The sequence below is a fragment of the Podarcis gaigeae genome (genome assembly GCF_964106915.1).
Source record: "Podarcis gaigeae genome assembly, chromosome: 7".
NCBI classification, from domain to species: domain Eukaryota; kingdom Metazoa; phylum Chordata; class Lepidosauria; order Squamata; family Lacertidae; genus Podarcis; species Podarcis gaigeae.
The window spans coordinates 62,336,798-62,358,562 of NC_139683.1; the positions used below are offsets into that span (position 1 = coordinate 62,336,798).

A 21,765-nucleotide genomic window follows, 5' to 3' on the forward strand; every position below is an offset into this window, starting at 1 on the left:
GAACAAGGTGAGGCAGCAAAGATCGTACACATTGGGTCTGGTGTTTTGCTTTTCTATAATCTGGCCATACAGGCCATGTGGACAGCAGCCTTGGACCTTGCTTTGCTGAGGTGTGCTCAGTTTTATCAGAAATGAGATAAAACCTTACCCTTCATGTTGAGAAACACAGCAGAAATTCCTAAAATGACCACTGTCAGTAACAAAGCTCCCTTGAATGTACTAAGGAAGGTTTCTACTTAGACATGGTCATACAATCTGCTAAAGAGAGATCCCAACAGCTACAACAATATATACAGTATCAACAACAAATCTACTGAAGATGCAAGAATTTGGAAAAATAATTGATGCACTATGGAAACAAATATATTGATGATGAAGATGGGTGCTGTGAACTTACAGCAATAGCTTGAAGACTTCCAAAGTCTTTGCTGCCAAAAGGAATACTTCTCTTTGTACTACAACAAAAACTCCTGAATGACATGCCTAACGTTTCTGTTGATCTAAGCATCCTTCCCACACTTTCAGTGTCAGTGGCAAGCGGTGAACACAGTTTCTCAAAACTCAAACTTTTACAAACTTACATATGCTCAACAATGTTGCAAAAAAAAAAACAAAAACTGGTTGGATTGGCAACTATATCCATGAAAAAATGCTCAAGCATCAGCACTCAACTTGAAGGAACCAGTGGCAAAATTTGTAAAGGTAAAAGCATATGCTAAGCAAGATTTTGATGTGCCTGAAATTGAAACTTAAATTTTAACACCACAATTCACAAGATTATTCAAAATGATTTGCATGCTAAAACATTTTCTTTTGTATTTGAGAAGCTAATCAAAGATTGTTGTATTATTTATTGCAATTTAAAATAAATTTAGCAGATTCAAGTTTGGTGCTTTTCATTTTTTCTGCAAGAGGCCTGTTTTTGAAAATTGAAGTGAGTAATTTAGGATGTGTTTGTGCAAGAAGTTAGCCTTGCCTGGGGTACAAAAGAGTCTCGTACCAGTTCTGCTTCTGTGCTTCAGTGGTACAGTACCAAAAGTTGCCTTTACACAGTACAAGTGGCATTACTTTGAAAAGGCCAAATATTCCTACTAAAGAAATAATCTTAGGTAACTGTCTGAAGGTAGAAATAAGCCCCATTGCGGGCACCTCTATACTGGTGCCTTTTTGCAGTTCTGCAACATTTCTTTATTTTTTAAAATTACATTAACATCCCAATTTCAAGGAGGTCATGGTGGTTCACACAGTTCTCCCTTCACCATTTTATCCTCACAACAACCCTGTGAGGCAGGTTAGGATGCTAATGGACCCTAGGTGAGCTTCATGGCAGCACATCCTCTCTCCCTCCCCCAAAGTTTGCTGGTGCAAAGGGGTGTGGAGAGCGGGGACCGCGCGTAACTCCTGCGCGTAACACCGTGAACACGCAATGGAAAGCACCTCTGAAGGGGCCCTAAGTTCCATGGCGCTTACTCCCAGATCCCCACAGGAGTGCACAGGAGCTGTAGGCGAGGGACCCTCGAAGCTGCTGCTGCTGCTTGCTTGCTTGCTGTTGCAACTTTCTCTTTAATACAGAACTGTCTATCTATTGATCGATCGCAGTTTGTACCCCACTTTTTTTCTCCAAGGAGCTCAAGGTGCCCGGTTCTCCCTCTCCTCATTTACTACAACACGGCGGGGTCGTTTAGGCTAAGAGAAGCCCAAGTGAGCTTCAGGGCAGAGAAGGGATTCAAACCCTGGTCTCCCAGGTGCCTAACCCTGCTCTCTAAGCACGGCTCCAGAGTCAGGGAATCTATTGCAACGTTCCAGATCTGCAACTGGAGGTCGCTAAACTCGCCGCCCGTGCAAGAGAAACGGGCTGGCAGCCTTGCAGCAGCCCCGGAGCCAAGTGGGCCAAAGGAGCCCCGCGGAGGGGTTGTAAAGATCAAACGTCCCCGCGAAAAGCAGGCGCCGCCGGCTCCCTTTCCCTTGCAAACCCACCGGCTGGCGCGCGCAAGCTGAGCTCTTGGCTCGCGCGGGGAGAAGAAGAGGAGGAGGAGGAGCCTCCGCGCCTCCCCCCCCCCGGGGCCGCCCTTGGCCCCGCCCCCTCTCTGAAGTCACCCCAGCAGCCCCTCGCCTTTCGCGCGAGGCCGGGGGGCGGGGCGGGCGCGCGGAGCATGGGGAGGCCGGAGCTGGCCTTAAGCTGCAGAGCGAGAGGCGGAGGCGGAGAGAGCGGGAAGCCCAGCACGCCCGGCCGGGGAAGGAACCGCTACTCGCTGGAGCGCTCGCCGAGCTGACGGAGAGCCGGGATACCCTGGACAGCGCCTCGCCGCGCCGCCGCCTCCTCGCCTTGCCGAGCGCGCCCCGCCGCCTTCCCGCCCAGGGACCCCCTTCGGCGGCGGCAACATGGTGAGTGAAGGGACCAGCCTATTTCTGGCGCGCCCGGAGCGGACAGCCGCGTTTCTCCCGCCGGGAGACGCTAAATCCCTCCGAGGAGGAGGAGGAGGAGGAGAGCGCTCTCCCTCTCGCTCTCCAGCCATGAGGGCTGAGAAAGAAGCCAGGAGACCCCACGGACAGGAGCCGGGCTCTCTCCTCACAGGCGCCCACACACAGCAGCGCCTTTCCCACCCCAACACCTGCCACAGCCGTGCGCCCTCGCCATTCATGCTTTCCTCGTAGACGCTTAGCAAGCCAAGGATACACACACAGCACCTATCCCTGCCCACGTACACACACGCAGGTGCACATATTCCCTTCATTCTCGTTCACACATGCTTCCCTCCCCTCAAACACACACACACACCTTCTCCTTATTCTTCTGCCTCATCCCCTCATTTTCTCCCACATCCTTACCCGCAGGCACTTTTCCTCACACCTGTACATGACATGCTGCCTCACGCTCCTATACCCCATTTCTCTCTCTCTCATGCCCACTTTATCCTTTGTCTCACATCTAGCACAATGCCATCATTATTCTTTTTACACCTTGAGCCTTTTCCTTGCACACAAATGCTTGTTCTCTGCAAGACAATGTACCTCGCGCAACATATGCACCGCATTTTCTCGATATGCACACTGTTCTTGTTAGCACACCCACACACCCTCGCACAGGCAAACACCATCCATTTCTCTCACTGTATCTCATATATATAGCTCTCTCTCTCTCTCTCTCTCTCTCTCTCTCTCTCTGTGTGTCTATAGGCAACAAATGCTGTGCCCACATTACTTTATCCTCTCTTCCCCGCCCACACCTGACCTCCCCAACTAATGTTTCCTCACACACAGACAGACACATGTTCTTATCTGCATACAGGTGTTTGTTTCTCAACACATACAGATTCACAGTTCTTCATTTGTTGCTCTCAGACCCATTAACAAAAGCACACTGAGGACCTCATGGAAGCCATATTTTACATACTGGTTTCACCAACAGAAGACACTGAGCTCCCAACTTCCCCTCCTTTTGTGCCCCACAGCTTATTTTTTCAAAATGCATCCTATCTCTGTATATGAAGAGCTCCTCTACTTATGCACACACTTGCTTCCTATATGGTGCAATCTTATACAAGTCTACTTGGAAGTAAGTGCCATTAAGTTCAATAGGGTTTACTCTCTGATAAAGGGGTTTATAGGATTGCAGGCTTAATCAGCTGCCCTTGCAGATCTTCTGTCTTTGTGCACACTTGAACAGAAAACATTCATGGTGCCGCTATAGTAAGGGTTAAAAGAAGAAGAAACTTTCCTTTTACCTAACTCTGTTGTAGAAATGGGTGAAGCAGTTAGTTTATACCACTCCATTGTTACAAACTGGTCCTAACATCAGCTTAGGCAAGCCTTCAAGAACTCTAGGAGGAATCCTTGGCTGCCAATAGTACTTCCAAATTACTCCTTCCCCACCTACTCTAGTAGTATGCAAATTAAAGATGAAAGGCCAGTTTAAAGGGACATAAAAAACCAAAGTAGACATGCAGGTTCCTAAAAAAAACCCCCACCATACATTGTGGGGCCATATTTTTATTGGAATCAATCAAAATATCACAACAGCTCCACACTTTTGTGATGTTTTCGTTGATCCCAATAAAAGTATTGCCCAACAGATTTTGCACTTTAAAAGGCAGCACTCTGCTCCTTCCTTCCTATTGCAGATCCACGTTATTTAGAAAATCCTAGGAAATTCAGATCTAGCTACTAGCTTTGGGAACAAATCCATCTGAATGTAACATATGCATGTTAGAGTATTAGCATTCCAGCTTCACCACCATTACCCTTATTCAGTCGGGTTCTTCATGACCATATTTGGATTAGGACTTTTATGTGAGTGTTCAGATTGTATATGTATTCTTTTGCGGCAAAATTAAATACTCATGTTAGGATAACAGCTCAGGGAATGTTTTCAGCCTGTAAGACAAAACGAGGACAATGACATATATATTTTTGGTCAAAATTTGGGTCTTACTGTGTGAAAAGCCCTTAGTTACTATCTGGAAGGTCGGTTACCAGACCAAAGGACCATTGTAGCCAGATGACAGGTATGTAGCCATTCACCTCTGACAGTAACAAAGCTGAAATGGGATTTGTCTCTCCCCACCCCCATCTATCTAAAAGAACACCAAGCTGTACATAATGAGAAAGAAATAATAAGTATTCCAAGACCTACAATACCTATTCTTGACAATTAGCTGAAAGCCATGTTAATGAATGTTGTAACAGTTTACAGTCACATCACAGAAAAACTGCAATAAGAATGGAAGGAGAAAGGGTGTGTTTGTGATAAAATTCCAGTTGTATATAGCTTTATCCCTAATATATTTCATGCCTTTCATAGAATGACATGAAACAAGAATCAGATAAGCTTTGGAAACCCCTTAAAGGTTATTGTATACATTTCTCGCTGTGCCAATTCCAAGAAACAAACCCAGTTCTGCACTGTTCATAGCTTTAAAAAGGTACTCACCTGGGTTCAAATCTTTCTTAACTAAGGCAGGTTTTACAAGTGGGGAGCTAACAGATGAATGAAAAATGCAATCTTATTGGGTGACTTTTGTGCGTGTAATTTTTTTATTTAAAAAACCCTGCCAAGCTTACAGCTTTTGAAATGTAATTTGAAATGTAAGAGCATGAAATGTAAGGGTGATCCACAAAGGAGATTGGAAGCCTCATGTTATCTGGGCCTATCAGTCATCTCAATGAATATACAGATGAGAAAACGAAGGTTCAAGGTGGCTCAGTAGCTAACCCAATTATCAGTAATGTGTTCGTGTGTGTTTGTAGTTACACCATTGAGCCTGTGTCCCAGAGGATCACAAGGACTGCACTAATGATAAGATGAAGTTAATGATGTATGATATAATGAACAACCTAGTGCACATCAGCTAGGAATCAGGTCACATATAGGTGCTACTGAGTTTTTATTCTAACACCAAACCTGAAACTTTTGGCTTGCACCAGTTACTCTGAACTCTCCATACACCCAAGTAGTTTTTGGGAAATTAGATTTTGGACAGCATAAATATATTCCATACTTGTGATTTATCCTGACAGTGTTTTATGTGTTTTATAGAATCATAGAGTTGGAAGGTAATATGTGCCAATCTCCTGCCCATGGAGGGAACTCGCTCCATCCAAAGCATATTCAGAAATGGCAGCATGGCTTTTTGTTTGCAGTTGGTTTTTTTAAGTCAGTAACTTATTGGAGAAAATCAGTGCAGGGAATGAGATGGACACACTTTTTATGCAGAGACATGTGTAGTTGAACTACAGTGAAATGACAAAAGAGACTCTTAGTGATCACAGTTATGTGATGGAAAGCAGCTTCCCAGGTTGCAAAGTTCTACAAACCTGGAAACACATATAAAAACAAATTCTCTTGGCCATCTTACATGCTGATCATAAACTCATCATTTGGAAGCAAGTACAATTCGCTGAAATGGCAGTGATGCCCAAGGTCAAGGTGCCAGTATCTGTGTTTTATTTGGGAAATCGTTAGTTTGAAAGTTGTATACAGTTTCTGTAGTAAGCATGTATTATTACACTGTATCTTTTGATATAGCCATGCAAAGTATTTGTGAGAATCGGGATACAATGTTTCACCCCACTCAAGCCTGAGAATCATTTTGAAGACATCAGGGTGTTTGTTTGTTTTGTTTTGCTGTTTATGGAATATACTTCCCATATTAACCAGCGTTCTCAGCCTCAGTTGCATGCTTATTCTGAGCCATGAGCCTGATTTCCCCCAGGATCTCCAGTTAAAACTGGATCATCTCAAGTAGACATGCATGGAAATACATTGGAAAGCCACTACCAGTAAGAAGAGACCCTGCTGAGCCAGATGGACCAGTAGAGGCAATGGAGCAGATTTTGGAATTACTGGGGAGCTACAGCGGGGAGAAGAGAGAATAGGCAGGAGAATCTCCATTTATGCAAACTGAATTTTTGTTGTGCAGGCAGGCTGACACCATTGGATGTCACCCCAAATACTAGACTTCAGGAACCACCAATGTTTTCTGCAGCAGTTGCAAACTGTGGAACACCCCAGACATGCCATAAGCATTGCCTGTCAAAAGTGAATGATGGTAACTATCAGTTTGTCTAGTGACAAAGGACCAATTCACACCACAAGTTTCCTCACTCCCACTGTGCAGAGCTTCTTCATAGCTACATAGGATGGGGTGGCCAGATGTGGCTCTCCAGGGGTCCCTGTCTGGCTTTCAGGATTGTCCCCAGGACACACCAAGCCAGACACCCAATTGGCTCTGTTTCATGCCTTCCCTGAGTGCCTTTGCCTTGCTGGAATGTGACCTTGAACTGTGACAATGCCTCTTGCTTGCCTGGATAGAGAGAGGGTGGAGAAGCCTCTTAATTTTGTGTGCTTTTGCCTGCTGCATAAAGGTAAGAGTTGTATCCATTGCTCTGGCCCTACTCACCACTGGCACGAGCATTGTGCATGAAGGAATACAACCCCCACACTGAAAAATGCTCCCCGCCCCAACATAGGAACCTACCTTATACAAAGTCAAGCCATTCAACCATTTAGGTCAGTATTATCAACAGTAACTAGTAACGAGTCTGTAAGGTTTCAGGTAGGCATTTTACCCAGCCTTATCTGGAGATGCCAGGGATTGAACCTGGGACCTTTTGCATGCAAAGAAAAAAAAAAAAAGAATCCCCAGCAATCTCTGCCGCAAACTCTGAACAGAATCCTTCCAAAAAGCATCATACTGGCAGCGAGTGAATGACTGGCACAAACCTCCAAAAGGGGGTGGGGGAAATACTGTTTCAAGGAATTGGCATTCTTTTCATCAGAGTACAAGTTCCAAATAATGGCATCCACACCACATTTGCTTTCCAGTTACTTGTTATGTAATGGCTTGCTTTGGTTAGTTGTGTAGGAAGTCGAATAAATTATATTGCGACAGTGTCTTTAATAAGCATTTGCTGGTACAAAGGGACATTTTATTTAACTCTGTTCTGAGCCAGGGGTGGTAGTTTAGAGGTTGGAAAAGACAGCCAGGTATAATTCTGACTGCGTTTACTCCACTACAACCCCACTGATTTTACTAGATCACAGTAAGAAATGTAACCTTGGGCAGTAGTTCACAATTCATGAATTAAAGTCAATGGGACATCTATGTGAAACTTTGGACCTCTAATGCTTACTGACATTTAAATTTTTAACATTCACTCTCGTAACTAATTATTTCAGAGTGATTCCATTAAAGTTGACAGAGCTCCTCCTCAGAGACATAAAAGGAGTCTTGATAGATGTGCGTCTTAATGCATGACACATCGATGGAAGACCATAACATGGTGTCAGAAGTCATGTTGTAAATTTACAGATTCCTAACCAGACAAGGAAAATGACACTGTTCCCTGCACCAGAAGCCTTCAGCTCTAATAATCCTGCACCCTGGAAGAAATAGAAGAAAATATTTGCTTGCTTTTGCCTGGCCTCAGAGGAATAGTGCACATAAAGCTCATCGCTTTATGTTATGCGGAAAGAAGCCATTCATGTGAACTTTTCTCAGAGAAAACCAATTGGATTCAACTGGTTGATTTCAGTGGCTATAGTCTTGAGTATGGCTAACACTGGATATCGCCCAATGTTTGCAATTTCTTTATCTTTGCTGAAGAGGGCAACAAGCACAACCATAGCCAGATTAGATACCTATTTCACTCCCAAGAGGAATGTGGCTTATGAGAAGTCTGCTGTCAAAGACTAGTCAAATCCTTGAGTCATTTGTTAGGGCTTTCTGTGAACAAGACTGAATTTACTGTTAAAAAACATGAGAGTGCTGGTAGAGATACATTGGTGGCTGTAATTCTAGAAACGATCTCTCCAATCTGTTGCCCTCCATCAGTTATGAACCACAGTTCCCACCATTCCTGACTATGGGCCATGCTTGATGGGGCTGGTGGGTACTGTAGAAGTGGTATTACCCATTGGGACTGGTAGGGAAGAAGACAGGGATGCCAACTGTAGGAAGAATCAGAGCCAATTGCAAGCAAAACCAACTAATGCTAGTTTTGTCTCCATCCTCCGCCCTGTTGAGTTCCACAAGAGCAACATCAAGACTGAGGAAGGGCAAGTGGACAGCCAGTGGCACCCCCCTTGGGCTGGTTGTGAGAAGGTGGGGGCTGGCTGAAGACAGAGTGAGGTTGGTGGGGCACTGCCCCATTCACTCCAATGCACCAGTCTCCACTGCCCTGTAGACCCAAACATGGAAAGCACTACGCTGGGGAAGGCTTTTCTGCAGAAAGGGTTCCTGAAAGAATGTAGCTAATAGAAGACTTAGTCCTTCACCAAGCCATGGAGATAAGCAAGGGAATCAGAGTACATCAAAAACCCAGAGCAGGATAGGAAAGGTAACTTTGGAGCAACTTGGAGAAGGTAACCTTTACTCCATAAAACATGCGAAGAAGAGGTGGTAATTTTGAAAAAGAGTAGATTCATACTCGCGGGTGGCACTTTGGGTTAAACCACAGAGCCTAGGACTTGCCGATCAGAAGGTCGGCGGTTCGAATCCCCGCAACGGGGTGAGCGCCCGTTGTTCGGTCCCTGCTCCTGCCAACCTAGTAGTTCGAAAGCATGTCAAAGTGCAAGTAGATAAATAGATACCGCTCCGGCGGGAAGGTAAACAGTGTTTCCGTGTGCTGCTTTGGTTTGCCAGAAGCGGCTTAGTCATGCTGGCCACATGACCTGGAAGCTGTCTGCGGACAAACGCCGGTTCCCTTGGCCTATAGAGCGAGATGAGCATGCAACCCCAGAGTCGGTTACGACTGGACCTAATGGTCAGGGGTCCTTTTACCTTTACCTTTAGATTCATACTGGAAGTCCAAGAAAAAGCAATCCTGCCATTTAAAAAGTGTTCTGCAACACAAAGATACCCTTTCAAACAGCATGCACGAGTAGTGGAAGAATTCACAGAGGAGTTTGCCCCAGTGATGGGAGCGTACATTTCAGGATGTGCTCCAAATTACGCTATTTTGCTGTGTTCAAAAGTGACAGCAGTAGTGGATGACTTATTTTTCTTAGGTTCCATATTTTGTAAAGATAGTAACCTTTCCTGAAGAATATATTTGGGACAATCATCGTTCCAAAAGTGATTTATGAGCTGATGCCACAGCAATTTAAGAGGGATGACCTACAGAAGATTGCAGAGCACCCCATCCCATATTTACATAAAGCAGAAACCACAGCCCAGTAGGTGTCACTTTTTTATGCTTTACAACACAAACAAGCGTGCTTTAAGATCTGATACCAAACCCTATAAGATACAAACACCCTGAAAGGTAGAAATTGAGCTGGAACAGATGAAGGAGCATAACGTAATGAAGGAGATTATGTTAAGTTTTCAGGAAGCATGCCTCCCAAGCAGTGTGGAAGGTTGCTGTTGGAATTGGGGGTGTGGAAGCTAATGTGTGCATGCAGCGCTTAATGCATAGCCTTCTGGTTTCTGAAGCACTTGGCTTATTTGAAATATGACATCTTAGCCAAATATTTAAATGAGTAAGCAGGTGGATAATTGCATTTCCATCTAGAGCAAGCTCTTTAAGGTGGCAATACTGCACTGTACAGTAAAGGGGATGTGTGGTAGAAAATCCTTTCTGACCCTGCCTGGCAGCAAAAGGAGGAGGAGCCCCTGGTACATTAATCCCAGTCTTGGGGACACAGTGTTACATTGCAGGCAGCTGGGACAGCAACCAAGAAACCTCCTTCTTAAACATAGAGCCGCCTTTGTCTCAAGGCTAGACAGGGAGCTGTTGTAAAACTGAAGGCATTCTCTCCCTCTCTCTCTTTCTATTTAAAAAGTTCAATTGCTGAACTAGCATAGATATCCTGTGCACAAGCTGTGCGCCAGTGTCTGAAATGTGTTAAAATGAAAGATGTGAAAAATATCCTCAGTGGGATAAAATTAATCCCGCCTCGTTTCCATTCTCCTGCAGTAATCCAAAATGTGTTTCAAATAGCAAGATAATCTCAGTTTATCAATGGCATAAATAACACTAACTCATTCTTATGCCTCCATTCAACAGAAAGCTATAAAAATTGGTACCATCATCATCTGGAATTAACAAAAATATATGGGCAGTATGACTTTGACATACTCGTTCAAAACTTTTTCTATACAGTGGTACCTCGGGTTAAGTACTTAATTCGTTCCGGAGGTCCGTTCTTAACCTAAAACTGTTCTTAACCTAAAGCACCACTTTAGCTAATGGGGCCTCCTGCTGCCGCCGCTGCAAGATTTCTGTACTCATCCTGAAGCAAAGTTCTTAACCCGAGATATTATTTCTGGGTTAGCGGAGTCTGTAACCTGAAGCGCATGTAACCTGAAGCTTCTGTAACCTGAGGTACCACTGTAATTTTTTTGCAATCTCTAACTAATAAACACATGCATTATTTATGTAGCATTTTAGAGTGCTGAAATGTACCTATGCATTCTTCCGGTAATCCTTACAGCAACCCTACAAGAGAAGACAATATCATCATCATCATCTTCATATTGCAGATGTAAGATGGTGGGTGACATAAAGGGGCTTGCTTAAGCCTCGATCACTTAATGAGTATGTGACTGAGAAAAGATTTCAGCTAAACACTTCCTGGATCATGGCCGGTACGCTTAAGTCCTAGAGTGCGCCATCCTTATTCAGACATCGATCTGTGTACAAATGAATGTGTGGAGTGAGAGATTTGGGGTCCCATGCTGGCCAAGAAGTCTCATCATGTGCACATAATCTATACCAGTGTACAGAATTTTGATTCCCCGCTCTGTTGTAGATCTTGCTTGCCTTCCTCCCTTCTCCTTGACCTCCTCCTTCTGCACTTCCTTTTCCCTTTTAAACATTTTCAAAAAAGTATTTATCATAAGCATATGTACACATAACCATACAAACGGACCCATATATGGAGCATAGTCAGCATAAGAAACAAAGAGATGCAGTTACATATTGCTGTTTTGATTTCCCGTTTAGAGGACCATTGCTGCCTTTGTTCCTGAAGCATTTGTAAACAAAGTATTCACTTTTACTAAAGTGTGCTGAGTTGCATCACTATCTTGATTGATATATTTAATGAATGAAGTGTGAGGGTATGATTAAAGTGTTTTATATTTTGTTGCAAATGGTTGTGTCCCTCTCGATATTGCATGTAATGAGAGGCAGGATATGAACCTTATAAATAAAATAAAATAATAAATAATAGATGTGGCCATTAGGCTGCAGTTCTTGAAAGTAAGTCCCACTGAACTCCACAGGGCTTACATCCAAGTAGACACACATAGGCTTGCATGGTTAAAGAGCAGACTTTCCTAAGGTCCAAATCCAGCTAATCTGATTAGCGATGTTTACCGCTCCTAAATGGATAATTACCCTGCATCACATTGACTGGATTATTTTTCTCATACTCCCCACCCCTCCTTTTCAGTTTTCATAAAATGGAAACATTTTAAAGCATTGCTTCTACCATTAGCGAACTCAGTGCTGTCATTCAGCCCGGCTGCTTAGAAATACTTGGTTACACTTGTATGAGTAAATATAGACTGCAATGGAAAGTGGAGAAATTGATACTAATTTAGATAAGCATACCTGATCTGCTATTAAATTTGAATGCATGGAACTGAACCGGAGTAGTAAAAGTTAGCAAACTATTTTCCATCTGTAAAGATTGCCAGGTCTATTGAAGCTGCTCAGGCAACCATCTAACCACAAGATAGCCACAGTATGCGGAATCCAGTATGCGGAAGCCCAGTGCAGTGTAAATCTATGATCAAGCATGGGATTTATATTACAGCACACATTGGGACGCTTACCTCTAATCCAAACCCACCGATGCTTCCCCAGACATGCTGAAAGCTGAATACTGTGTGTGGTAATACCTCACTATAGACTGGCAGTCATCACAAGCATCCATGCCAAGTGTTATGTGCTGAAGTTCCCACATGCCTGCTGGTTGTGTGAATGTATCCTGGCTGTAGCATAATAGTTTTTGTTGTTTGTGCCAGAGATTTTATATTCAGTTGCACTATTAGCTAGGAGATACGCCAAAGGCACCATAATTTCCTAAACATCCAGTGCCTAAACATATGCACTAATGTGCATTTGTCTGTGTCAGCAACATAACATGCATCAGCCTACTCTTTTAATATTTTGTTATGCTAGCTGCACAGTTGTACGCATACATGATTTCCTTGCAAAACGGATACGATATCAAAATCCATAAAACCATCCGAAAAGCAACTAGCAATCAATTGACTGGTCAGTTTTTCTGATTGTCAGATAATTGTAAAATATTCTAAGAATGATGCTGTGCAGATGTGGGTCAATTAATTTTTACTTAATTATGGTTCCATTTGTCAGTAAGGGCAACATGTCTCATAGCCTGCAGCACTCAGGGATAAACCTAGCAGCACAGCAAGACTTCTCCCACACTGGCCCGCTGCTATAACTGTAGGAATCACCAAACACGATCACAAGCAGTCTTCGGGGGGCAAAGGTCATTGCCTAGTGGATGGAACAGAGCCAAGGAATTATTTTCAGCCTAAGGGCTTTGCTCCCTCGTAGGCAGGGCTCGCCCAAACATTTCGTCACCTGAGGCAAACCACCAAACAGTGGCCCCCTTCCCACCAGGGATGAAGGGGTGAGGGAAGATGTTCATCAGGAACAAGGGGCGATAAAGATTTACAATGGAATCTGCTGCCCTTGTGAATCCTGCCACCTGAGGCAATCTCCTCAAATTGCCTCATGGGTGGGCTGGCCCTGGTTGTAGGCAATTTTTCAGGGGCTTCTTTCTTGAGACTGGTGGGCAGGGCCAGAAGGAAAAGTAGCCAGAGCAATTAATGCAACCTTTCCTTGTATAGTAGGCTGCACTGCAGTCACACCAAAGCCAGAGGTTTCTATATGCACATTCCTCCAGCCAGGCAAACAAGAAGCACATTATTACAATTAAGCAATGTCTTCCAGCCATGCAAGAGCACTCAGGGAGGTTGTTGAGCAGGGCCAGTGAGTGGTATATGGCCTGGAGAGAATTTTGAGGATCAGAGAGGACTGCTGTTTGACCCCTAGGTCTACACTCCTGGTGTAGATCATGGGGCTAGGATGAGGAAGACCCAGTTCCAAATTTCTCCCTAAACCATGAAGCTCATTAGGTGACACTATATAAAACTGTGTCTATGTAAGACATTCTTACTTGGCTACAAGTGATCGCCAAAGAAGAAGAAGGAGGAGGAAAGAAAGAAAGAAAGAAAGAAAGAAAGAAAGAAAGAAAGATAGATAGATAGATAGATATGCCTTACAAATAGCTGGAGATAAATCTTTACTTGTCATGCTGGCCCCAGTTGAACAACAAATATTATTTACATATGCATTCATGAATGGAATGCATTTCTCTCCCTTGAGCTCAAGAGAGGATTTAGTCCTTTTTTGCTTTCAAAACTCCTTCATAGCAATGCATAAGTTATTCACCCATTAACTTGCCTGTCCTCACAGTGTCCTCCATACAGCATCCCCACAACTCTCACATCCACACTTAAAGATAGAACTAACAGAATAACCAGCCAACTGCCAACTGCCACCTCCTTTCCCCAATACCGTTTTTTGTGTGTGAAATACATTTCCTCTACAAATAACTAACAATGCTGAGTGAGTCGCACACATTCCCTGCCTAAAGAGAGGGCAATTTGTGAAGATGAACGGCAACTATGCATGGTGGTCTAAGCTCCTTGCAGAAAGGGCAGGGTCAAACTGTGATAAAATAATGTATTCTATTTAAAAAACCCATTATTTCATGGTAGCTGCCATCTAACTTGTAGCTAGCGTAAGCCTCAAACTTGTTGGTAGATTTCTTTGCACTCATGTAGAAAGCCAACATTTTAAATTCTAAGAATAAACAATAGAAGTGATTTATTTATTTACACATTTCCTTATTATACAAATTTATAGCTTGCTTAATAAGATAATATTCAGCAGTGAACAACATAAAATCTCATGAAACAATATTTGTTCAATATGTAAAATACAATTCAGTGAGAAAACAATACTTGTAATTTTAACTATGCACTGTGTGAAGAAGTAATTCCTTTTATTTATCTGGAACCTTCCAACATTCCGTTTCATGGGATGCCCACAATTTCACATGTTTTGAGAGAGGGAGAAACACTTTTCTCTATCCACTTTCCCCAGGCCATGCATCAGTTGCAAACTTCTGTCATGTCACCCTTTCTCTCAATGGAAAAAGTCAAAAATTCTGGAACCTTTCCTCACAGCAAAGTCGCTCCATCTCCTTGATCATTTTGGTTGCCTGTTTCTGAATCTTTTCCAACTCTGCAATATCCATTTTGAGGTGAGGTGAGCTAAAACCAGCCTCCCCCAGTCTGATGCCTTTCAGGCGTTAAGACCAGTGGCTCTGGCACCGGGGTGGAGAGCAGGTGGGGGCGTGGTTGGCGCGCATTCCGGGGAGCATGGGGCATGCCACGTTGCCCACGGGGGCGTGGCGTGCATCCCGGGGGTGTGAGGTGCTGCCCACAGGGGCCTAGCATGTGTCCTGGGGGCGTGACACACTGCTTGTGGGGGCGTGGCTCCCAGCGCAGTGGGGGGAAATGCACAGTGCATGTCAGGGGGCAGCCACAATGGTACCCCCCTCCCTGATGGTGTCGAGGGTGGTGCGCTCCCCCGCCCCCCCCCCCGTTCGTCCGCCAGTGGTTAAGACTCCCATCAGCCTCAGCCAGCATGCCTGCAGCTGGCGAAAATTACAGTCCAAAACATCTGGAGGGCACCAGATTGGGGAAGAAGGCTTCTTCAGATAGTCTCTCCCCAGATAAATCTTCCTTAATTACAAATTAAGCTGATGTTCCACTATGAAGTAGGTAGCATAGAATAGGATTACTTTTAAATGGATTGCACTAATCTCCTTTCCGGGCCAGGCTGATATTGCAGTGTTAAGAGCAGGGAGATTCCAGAGCTGTAAACATCATATTTTCTTAATTTGGCCAGATTTTGTGTGTGGTACATATGTTTGCAACACTTCATTATAACAGGGTTGTTTTCTTTTTTAAAAAAGACAGTAAAATAACTGTGGAATTGGTACTAGACAATTGTCTAATAAATACTAGGATCATAGAATTGTGGAGTTGGCAGGGATTCCCAGAGTCATACAGTCCAACCCCTTGCCATGCAGGAATTCTGCACACAGACACACTGACCACAGAGATGACTTACTTAGTATAAAGGGTACACACAAACCCCTTTTTGCATTTTTATTTATTTTGAAGGAAAGGCTTTAGTGCTGGGACTCTGGGTTCAAAGTTACCAACGTGTTCGCTTTTTCTTCTTTGCTAAAAGATTTTGATCAATGTCACTTCATTTTAGTCTTTCCAGGTACAGATGATGTATGGAATGCTTTTTGTGAAATACCTGGTATCTGTGGATATCCCTTCAGTGCCATCTTCCACTCAAGGTTCTCAGGTGCATTCCCACCATAAATAAAACACTGGATTAGGATATTCTACTAGTTGATTCATAAGTTTCACCATCTGAGCAGGAACAAGAGTCAGCAAAACTAAGCAAATATGCAGTAAGGGAAAAGAACGAACGAGCGTTTTTCTTTTTCTTTTGCTCAAACTTAAATTAGAGTCTTGCAATTAAATTCAGGATTTGGAAGCAGAATAGAATCAGGATGCAAATATGCACTCTTAATAGGAGGCATACAGACGAAATAAGCTTATGGACTCACTTGCTTTTGGGTCCCTTTCTCCCAAACAGGTCCAGGGATGGTCAGTATCCATAGAAGCCAACCCTTTCACACTCAGCAAGAAGGCTGGCCACAAGTTCCCAATTTACAAAATTGCAATGTGCAGAATGTTAGCCTCTCTTTCCTTCCTCTGAAGCAATATTATTGTAATAGTAATAGGCATATGAAGCTATTAATCTAGTGGACCTTGCCCCATTTTGGTTAGAAGAACACTATTGAGTGTGGGATTTTAATTTATTTCTCTTGAGTCTTGACTCAGATCCGTTCTCTTTAAAAGCCACTGTGTTTTGCAAAAACACAGTTGGGAGTTTGGAAATGGGTTATACAAGAAAGGGTTAATGGAGCCAGAAGTAATCTGTCAAAGTTAACAAGTACCTCCTTTGTTAGAGAGATTGGCAGATTGCTCACAATAGCAAGATCTTCTTGAGTCTTCTGAATGGTTAGGACAATGATGGTGAACCTTTAAGAGATCAAGTGCCCAAACTGCAACCCAAAACCCACTTATTTATCGCAAAGTTCCAACACGGCAATTTAACCTGTATATCTCATTTTTTCTGTGTCTTTCACGTTTCTTCTTTATGACTGGACTGCTGTTGCAATAAATAATCCTTCATAAAAGTTATTGCATTACATTCTTCATTAAATTATATTTCCATTGATATATAACTTTATGGTATAACAGTGCTTTTTTCTAAAAAAAAAAATGTTTAAGGGTACTCTCATTTTGACTCAATAAAATCACCACTGGGGGAAAAAGAAATACAGTTCAAATCGGGGAAAATAAATACAGTTCAAATTGGGAAAAATAAATACAGTGGTACCTCGTTTTTGAACAGCTTAGTTCTTGAACTGCTTGGAACCTGAACACTTCAAACCTGGAAATGAGTGTTCCAGTTTTGGAACTTTTTTTCAGAAGCCGAATGTGCTCTGTTCTGAGTATAACTTCCGGTTTGAGTGCCACACTTCCGTTACACGAACAGGCAAGGGATGTCACCATCACCCCTTCCCCAGCCTGGTCCTGCATGCAAGCAAGTAGGAGTGGGATCAGGCTGCTCTGCTATGCAGCATTGCTGCTTGCATGGTAACAGCAGCTGGATCAGGGCTGCTCAGCTGGGGAGATGCACACTTTCCATTGAGGGTTTCATGGCTGCACTCCCCTCAAGGGAGAATTTAAAGGAGCCCCCACCTCCGCATCTGATCCCCTGCCACCCTGTGAAGGCAGCCAGGCTGAATGGTTGCTGGGGTTGGGGTAGGTGGAGGCAGCCCGGAAGCTGCATCTGAGAGCCTCTGCACCACCAGAAGGCAGCCAGGCACTTCTCAACTGAGCAGCCCGATGCCACTCCTACTTGAGTGCAAGCAGGAGTTGAGTGCAAGCAGGAGTGGAGGTGGGAATCTCTCAGCGTGAAGCCTCCATTCCACTTCTGAGAGATCCCCACCTCCCCTCCTGCTTGCACACAAGCCCTCCTCTCCTCCTCCTCCCTCCAGCCCCAGCACAGAAGCTACAGCCCTGCACGCATGCCCACAGAGAGGCCTCTGAGTGCCCTTTCTGGTACACATGCCATAGGTTCGCCACCACTGGGCTAGGAGATACCTGAAACAGGGCATGACTTTCTCCCCCAACTCCTAGGTAAAGATTATGTCATCTATGTCTGTATATAGGAAAACATAGACCACGGTTTTAGAGTGTAGAAGTTACAGGAGGGGCCTTCACAGGTTACATTCAACAACTGTGCAGTCTGTTTTCCTCTGTACACAATAGTCCAGGAGTACAGTGGTACCTCGGGTTGCAAACACCTCAGGTTACAGACTCCATTAACCCGGAAGTAGTACCTTGGGTTAAAAACATTACCTCAGGATGAGAACAGAAATTGTGCGGCGGCGGAGGCAGCGGGAGGCCCCATTAGCTAAAGTGGTACTTCAGGTTAAGAACAGTTTTGGGTTAAGAATGGACCTCCAGAACGAATTAAGTCTTAACCAGTGGTACCACTGTACAAATTCACCCCGTTGCGGGGATTCGAACTGCTGACCTTCCTGATCAACAACCCCTAGGCTCAGTGGTTTAGACCACAGTGCCACCCGCGTCCCATTAATAAGTGTTACACTCTTGTAAATGTGTAGAAACAGGTTGTGTTCAGAGTAACCCTAGAAAAAGCTGTGTTTGGGGGCTCGGTAAGCTAACAGCCTTTAGTTCTGTCATTTAGGGTGCCATCTCTGTCTGGGGAAATGGATTTGGCCCTCTGTTTGACAGGGACGTGGGTGGCGCTGTGGGTTAAACCACAGAGCCTAGGGCTTGCCGATCAGAAGGTTGGTGGTTCGAATCCCCATGATGGGGTGAGCTCCCGTTGCTCGGTCCCTGCTCCTGCCAACCTAGCAGTTCGAAAGCAAGTCAAAGTGCCAGTAGATAAATAGGTACCGCTCCAGCGGGAAGGTAAACGGCGTTTCCGTACGCTGCTCTGGTTCGCCAGAAGCGGCTTAGTCATGCTGGCCACATGATCCGAAAGCTGCTCCCTCGGCCAATAAAGTGAGATGAGTGCCGCAACCCCAGAGTCGGTCACGACTGGACCTAATGGTCAGGGGTCCCTTTACCTTTACCTTTGACTGCTTAAGCTGGGGCTCAACCTGCATATTTGTAATTAAACACAAATATTAGAAAACTCCATAAGCCTCCAAAGTAAAATTAGACCTGGGCAGCAAGCAGGCATCAGGTGAAACAATGAGGTTACAGCAGTGAGGAATGGAAGGCTAGATCTCCTTGTGAACAGCCTGCCCTCCCTAAGTTAACCTGCTCCCTGCCTCCCTGGGTGATAGATGAAGTCAGATTCAGCTGCCAGTCTGGTCAGCATTTTTCTGTGGAATGGGGTGGTGCCATTATATTGTTCCTCAGCTTGGGCAACTAAATTTCTTGGGCTGGTCCTATCTCCCAACATTGCTGTTCTATTAGTGATATGGCCATTAGGGTTTAATTACACCAATTTGTATGTAACATGTAGATTTGCCATCATGCACAGCAGATGGACAAAAGGAGTCAGACAGCAGAGTTGGGGAGTATTTCAAGAGAAAAGACACACGTCCTACTTATTCGAGCTCTGACACATCATATCTCCACTTTGTTGTATTCTACTTAAATAGCATAACTGAATATGGTTCCCTTTTGGGTTCAGGGAGAGTTGAGAAACAGAAGCATCTGCACTGTGTAAAAACCTAGACAGAAAGTGGTTAGGTTTTTTTAAAAAAATGTTTAAGAAAAGCTTTTAGAGTACAAACAAATTGAGAAGCACTGAATAGCTTGATCTTAATTGCATGTGACACATTTTGAGTTAGAAAAGCAAACTTAAAAACCCCCCACATCCTTCTTACGTCATCCTGTCTCTTTTTTCTCCCCTCATATCTCAGGAGATATTATATGCTCAGTCATGTGGGAAATAGTTCTGCTGTTACATAACTCTTCCTTCCAATGTGTATAAAATAAAAACTCTATATAGTAGGTCTTCATCTCTGAGATTGAGGAAATGACCTGAGTATTCCAGAATGGAGGACACATCTCCCTGCACCTTACTTATACTAAGATTAATGTTTTCAGTTCTCTGAGAGCTGGTCTAGATGGAGGAGGGAACTTTTCAGTGAGATATTTTGCCATGGTGGAATACTGCCAGATCATATAACACAGGTTCACACATGCACACCTGTCATTTGATAACTGTGCCATCAAGTGATAACTTGCATGTGTGTGTGAATAGACCATCACGGATTTGAAGCCATACCACATATAGAACATTATTGTGATCCTGTGTCACTTTAAATGCAATACTTTCAGATGGAGTTGGATCACACATTCAGCAGCAGCTGCATCAAGTGTTGTTGAGTAATCAAATAAGGGGAAATAAAGTAATAATTCATAAAGATAGCTGCAATTCTTACAGCAACGTCACAAAATGAATCAAAATTGTTAGTATTCCCCATATTGTAGAAAGGCTGAGACAGAGAGAGCAGCTTGTCTAAGGGCACCTAATGAGTTCATGGAAAGGTGAGAACTGAGCTGGGGCTTCCTGCTTTGCATCTCAGTCTCTTCGCTGCTGTGCAATGCCAAGTAGCTTAGTATTGCAGTCACAGCAATTACACTAAATTCAACAAGTTCACTCATTAACAAGGACTGAAGGGAAAGCAGCAGTTGTATAGATTTCGTTTACACCAAAGGAAAAAGCTTGATGGAAATAATTTCATGTGGTTAATGTGCACAGCAAATGAAAATAGCGATTTTACAGGAAAGCCTCTTAGATGCAGAAGCTTTTCTTCCCAACGAATTCCCCTTTTGCATTTCCCAACCTTCATCCACCAGTACCAATAAACCAACATGTCCCTCATACGTATTAAATTTCAGCCTTGAGCAGAGATTTGTCCACTGGCACTAGAATTCATGTTAATAGTGATATTGTTCCTATTTTGTGTAAATACCACTTATGTCAACTAATAATAAATTAAAGCTTTTGTGCTTTGATTTTCCATTTGTTATAAGCCACATAGAGATGAACAAAATATTGTTACATTTTTAAAATGTCATGTTAAAACTTTGGACAATGGGATCTCTGTGAAACAGAAGCAGTAAGAGAAGGCTAAAGTTGAGGTTCTCTGTTTTCTCACACTCCATGTTTCTTGACTCAGCTCCTCATCTGAAACTATTTTTTGTTGAAACCAGCTAGCCTTGTGAACACAGTTCCCTGATAAGTTTTAGTATGATAGACATATTTGGAAATTTGTATTTATCACATTTGCACCTTACATTTCTAGGTGTACATTTAAAATGTTTTAATATTAATGTAGGGCAGCTGCAGGCAAATGTTTCAACTCAAACTATTTGAAGATATATTCTTATGGATATAGATTATATCATCTTAAGGTAAAAGGTTAAAGGTAAAGGATCCCTGGATGGTTAAGTCCAGTCAAAGGTGACTATGGGGTTGCAGCACTCATCTCACTTTCAGGCCAAGGGAGCTGGCGTTTGTCCACAGACAGCTTTCCAGGTCATGTGGCCAGCATGACTAAACTGCTTCTGGCACAACGGAACACCATGATGGAAACCAGAGCGCACGGAAATGCTGTTTACCTTCCTGCCACAGTGGTACCTATTTATCTACTTGCACTTTGACGTGCTTTCGAACTGCTAGGTAGGCAGGAGCTGGGACAGAGGAACAGGAGCTCACCCCGTTGTGCTGATTTGAACCACCAGCCTTCTTATTGGCAAGCCCAAGAGGCTTCAGTGGTGCCACTCGCATCCCAAATCATCTTAATAGAGCAAGTGAAAATTTAGTTTTGATTGAAACAATTTCTCTTTTTATGTTAAATCAGTAGCACTTTTGTAGAATCAGGCTGGTGTTTCCAACCAGATAATGGTATTAAAAGGAGTCTCAAATTAACTACTTAGAATATAAACAGAGCATTCTGATATACAGGAGGCCCTGGGATCAATGGCATGTATACTTTGTAATGATGATTAACAGCCAAACTATGAGCTGAATGGCAGTACAATTACCGTAAATAAGAAAACTAGA

The 21,765-nt window shown here is 43.6% G+C and overlaps 1 protein-coding gene across 1 annotated transcript in view; it reads left to right on the forward strand.

The window, feature by feature from the left end:
* Window positions 1–2,116: 2,116 nt before the first annotated feature.
* Window positions 2,117–21,765, forward strand: part of ELOVL2 (ELOVL fatty acid elongase 2) — a 47,554-nt gene continuing 27,905 nt past the window's right edge. Inside the window, exon 1 of the mRNA XM_083747426.1 lies at window positions 2,117–2,385. Coding sequence (XP_083603552.1) covers window positions 2,383–2,385 — 3 coding nt within the window. The 5' untranslated portion in view covers window positions 2,117–2,382. The remainder of the gene's footprint in view (window positions 2,386–21,765) is intronic.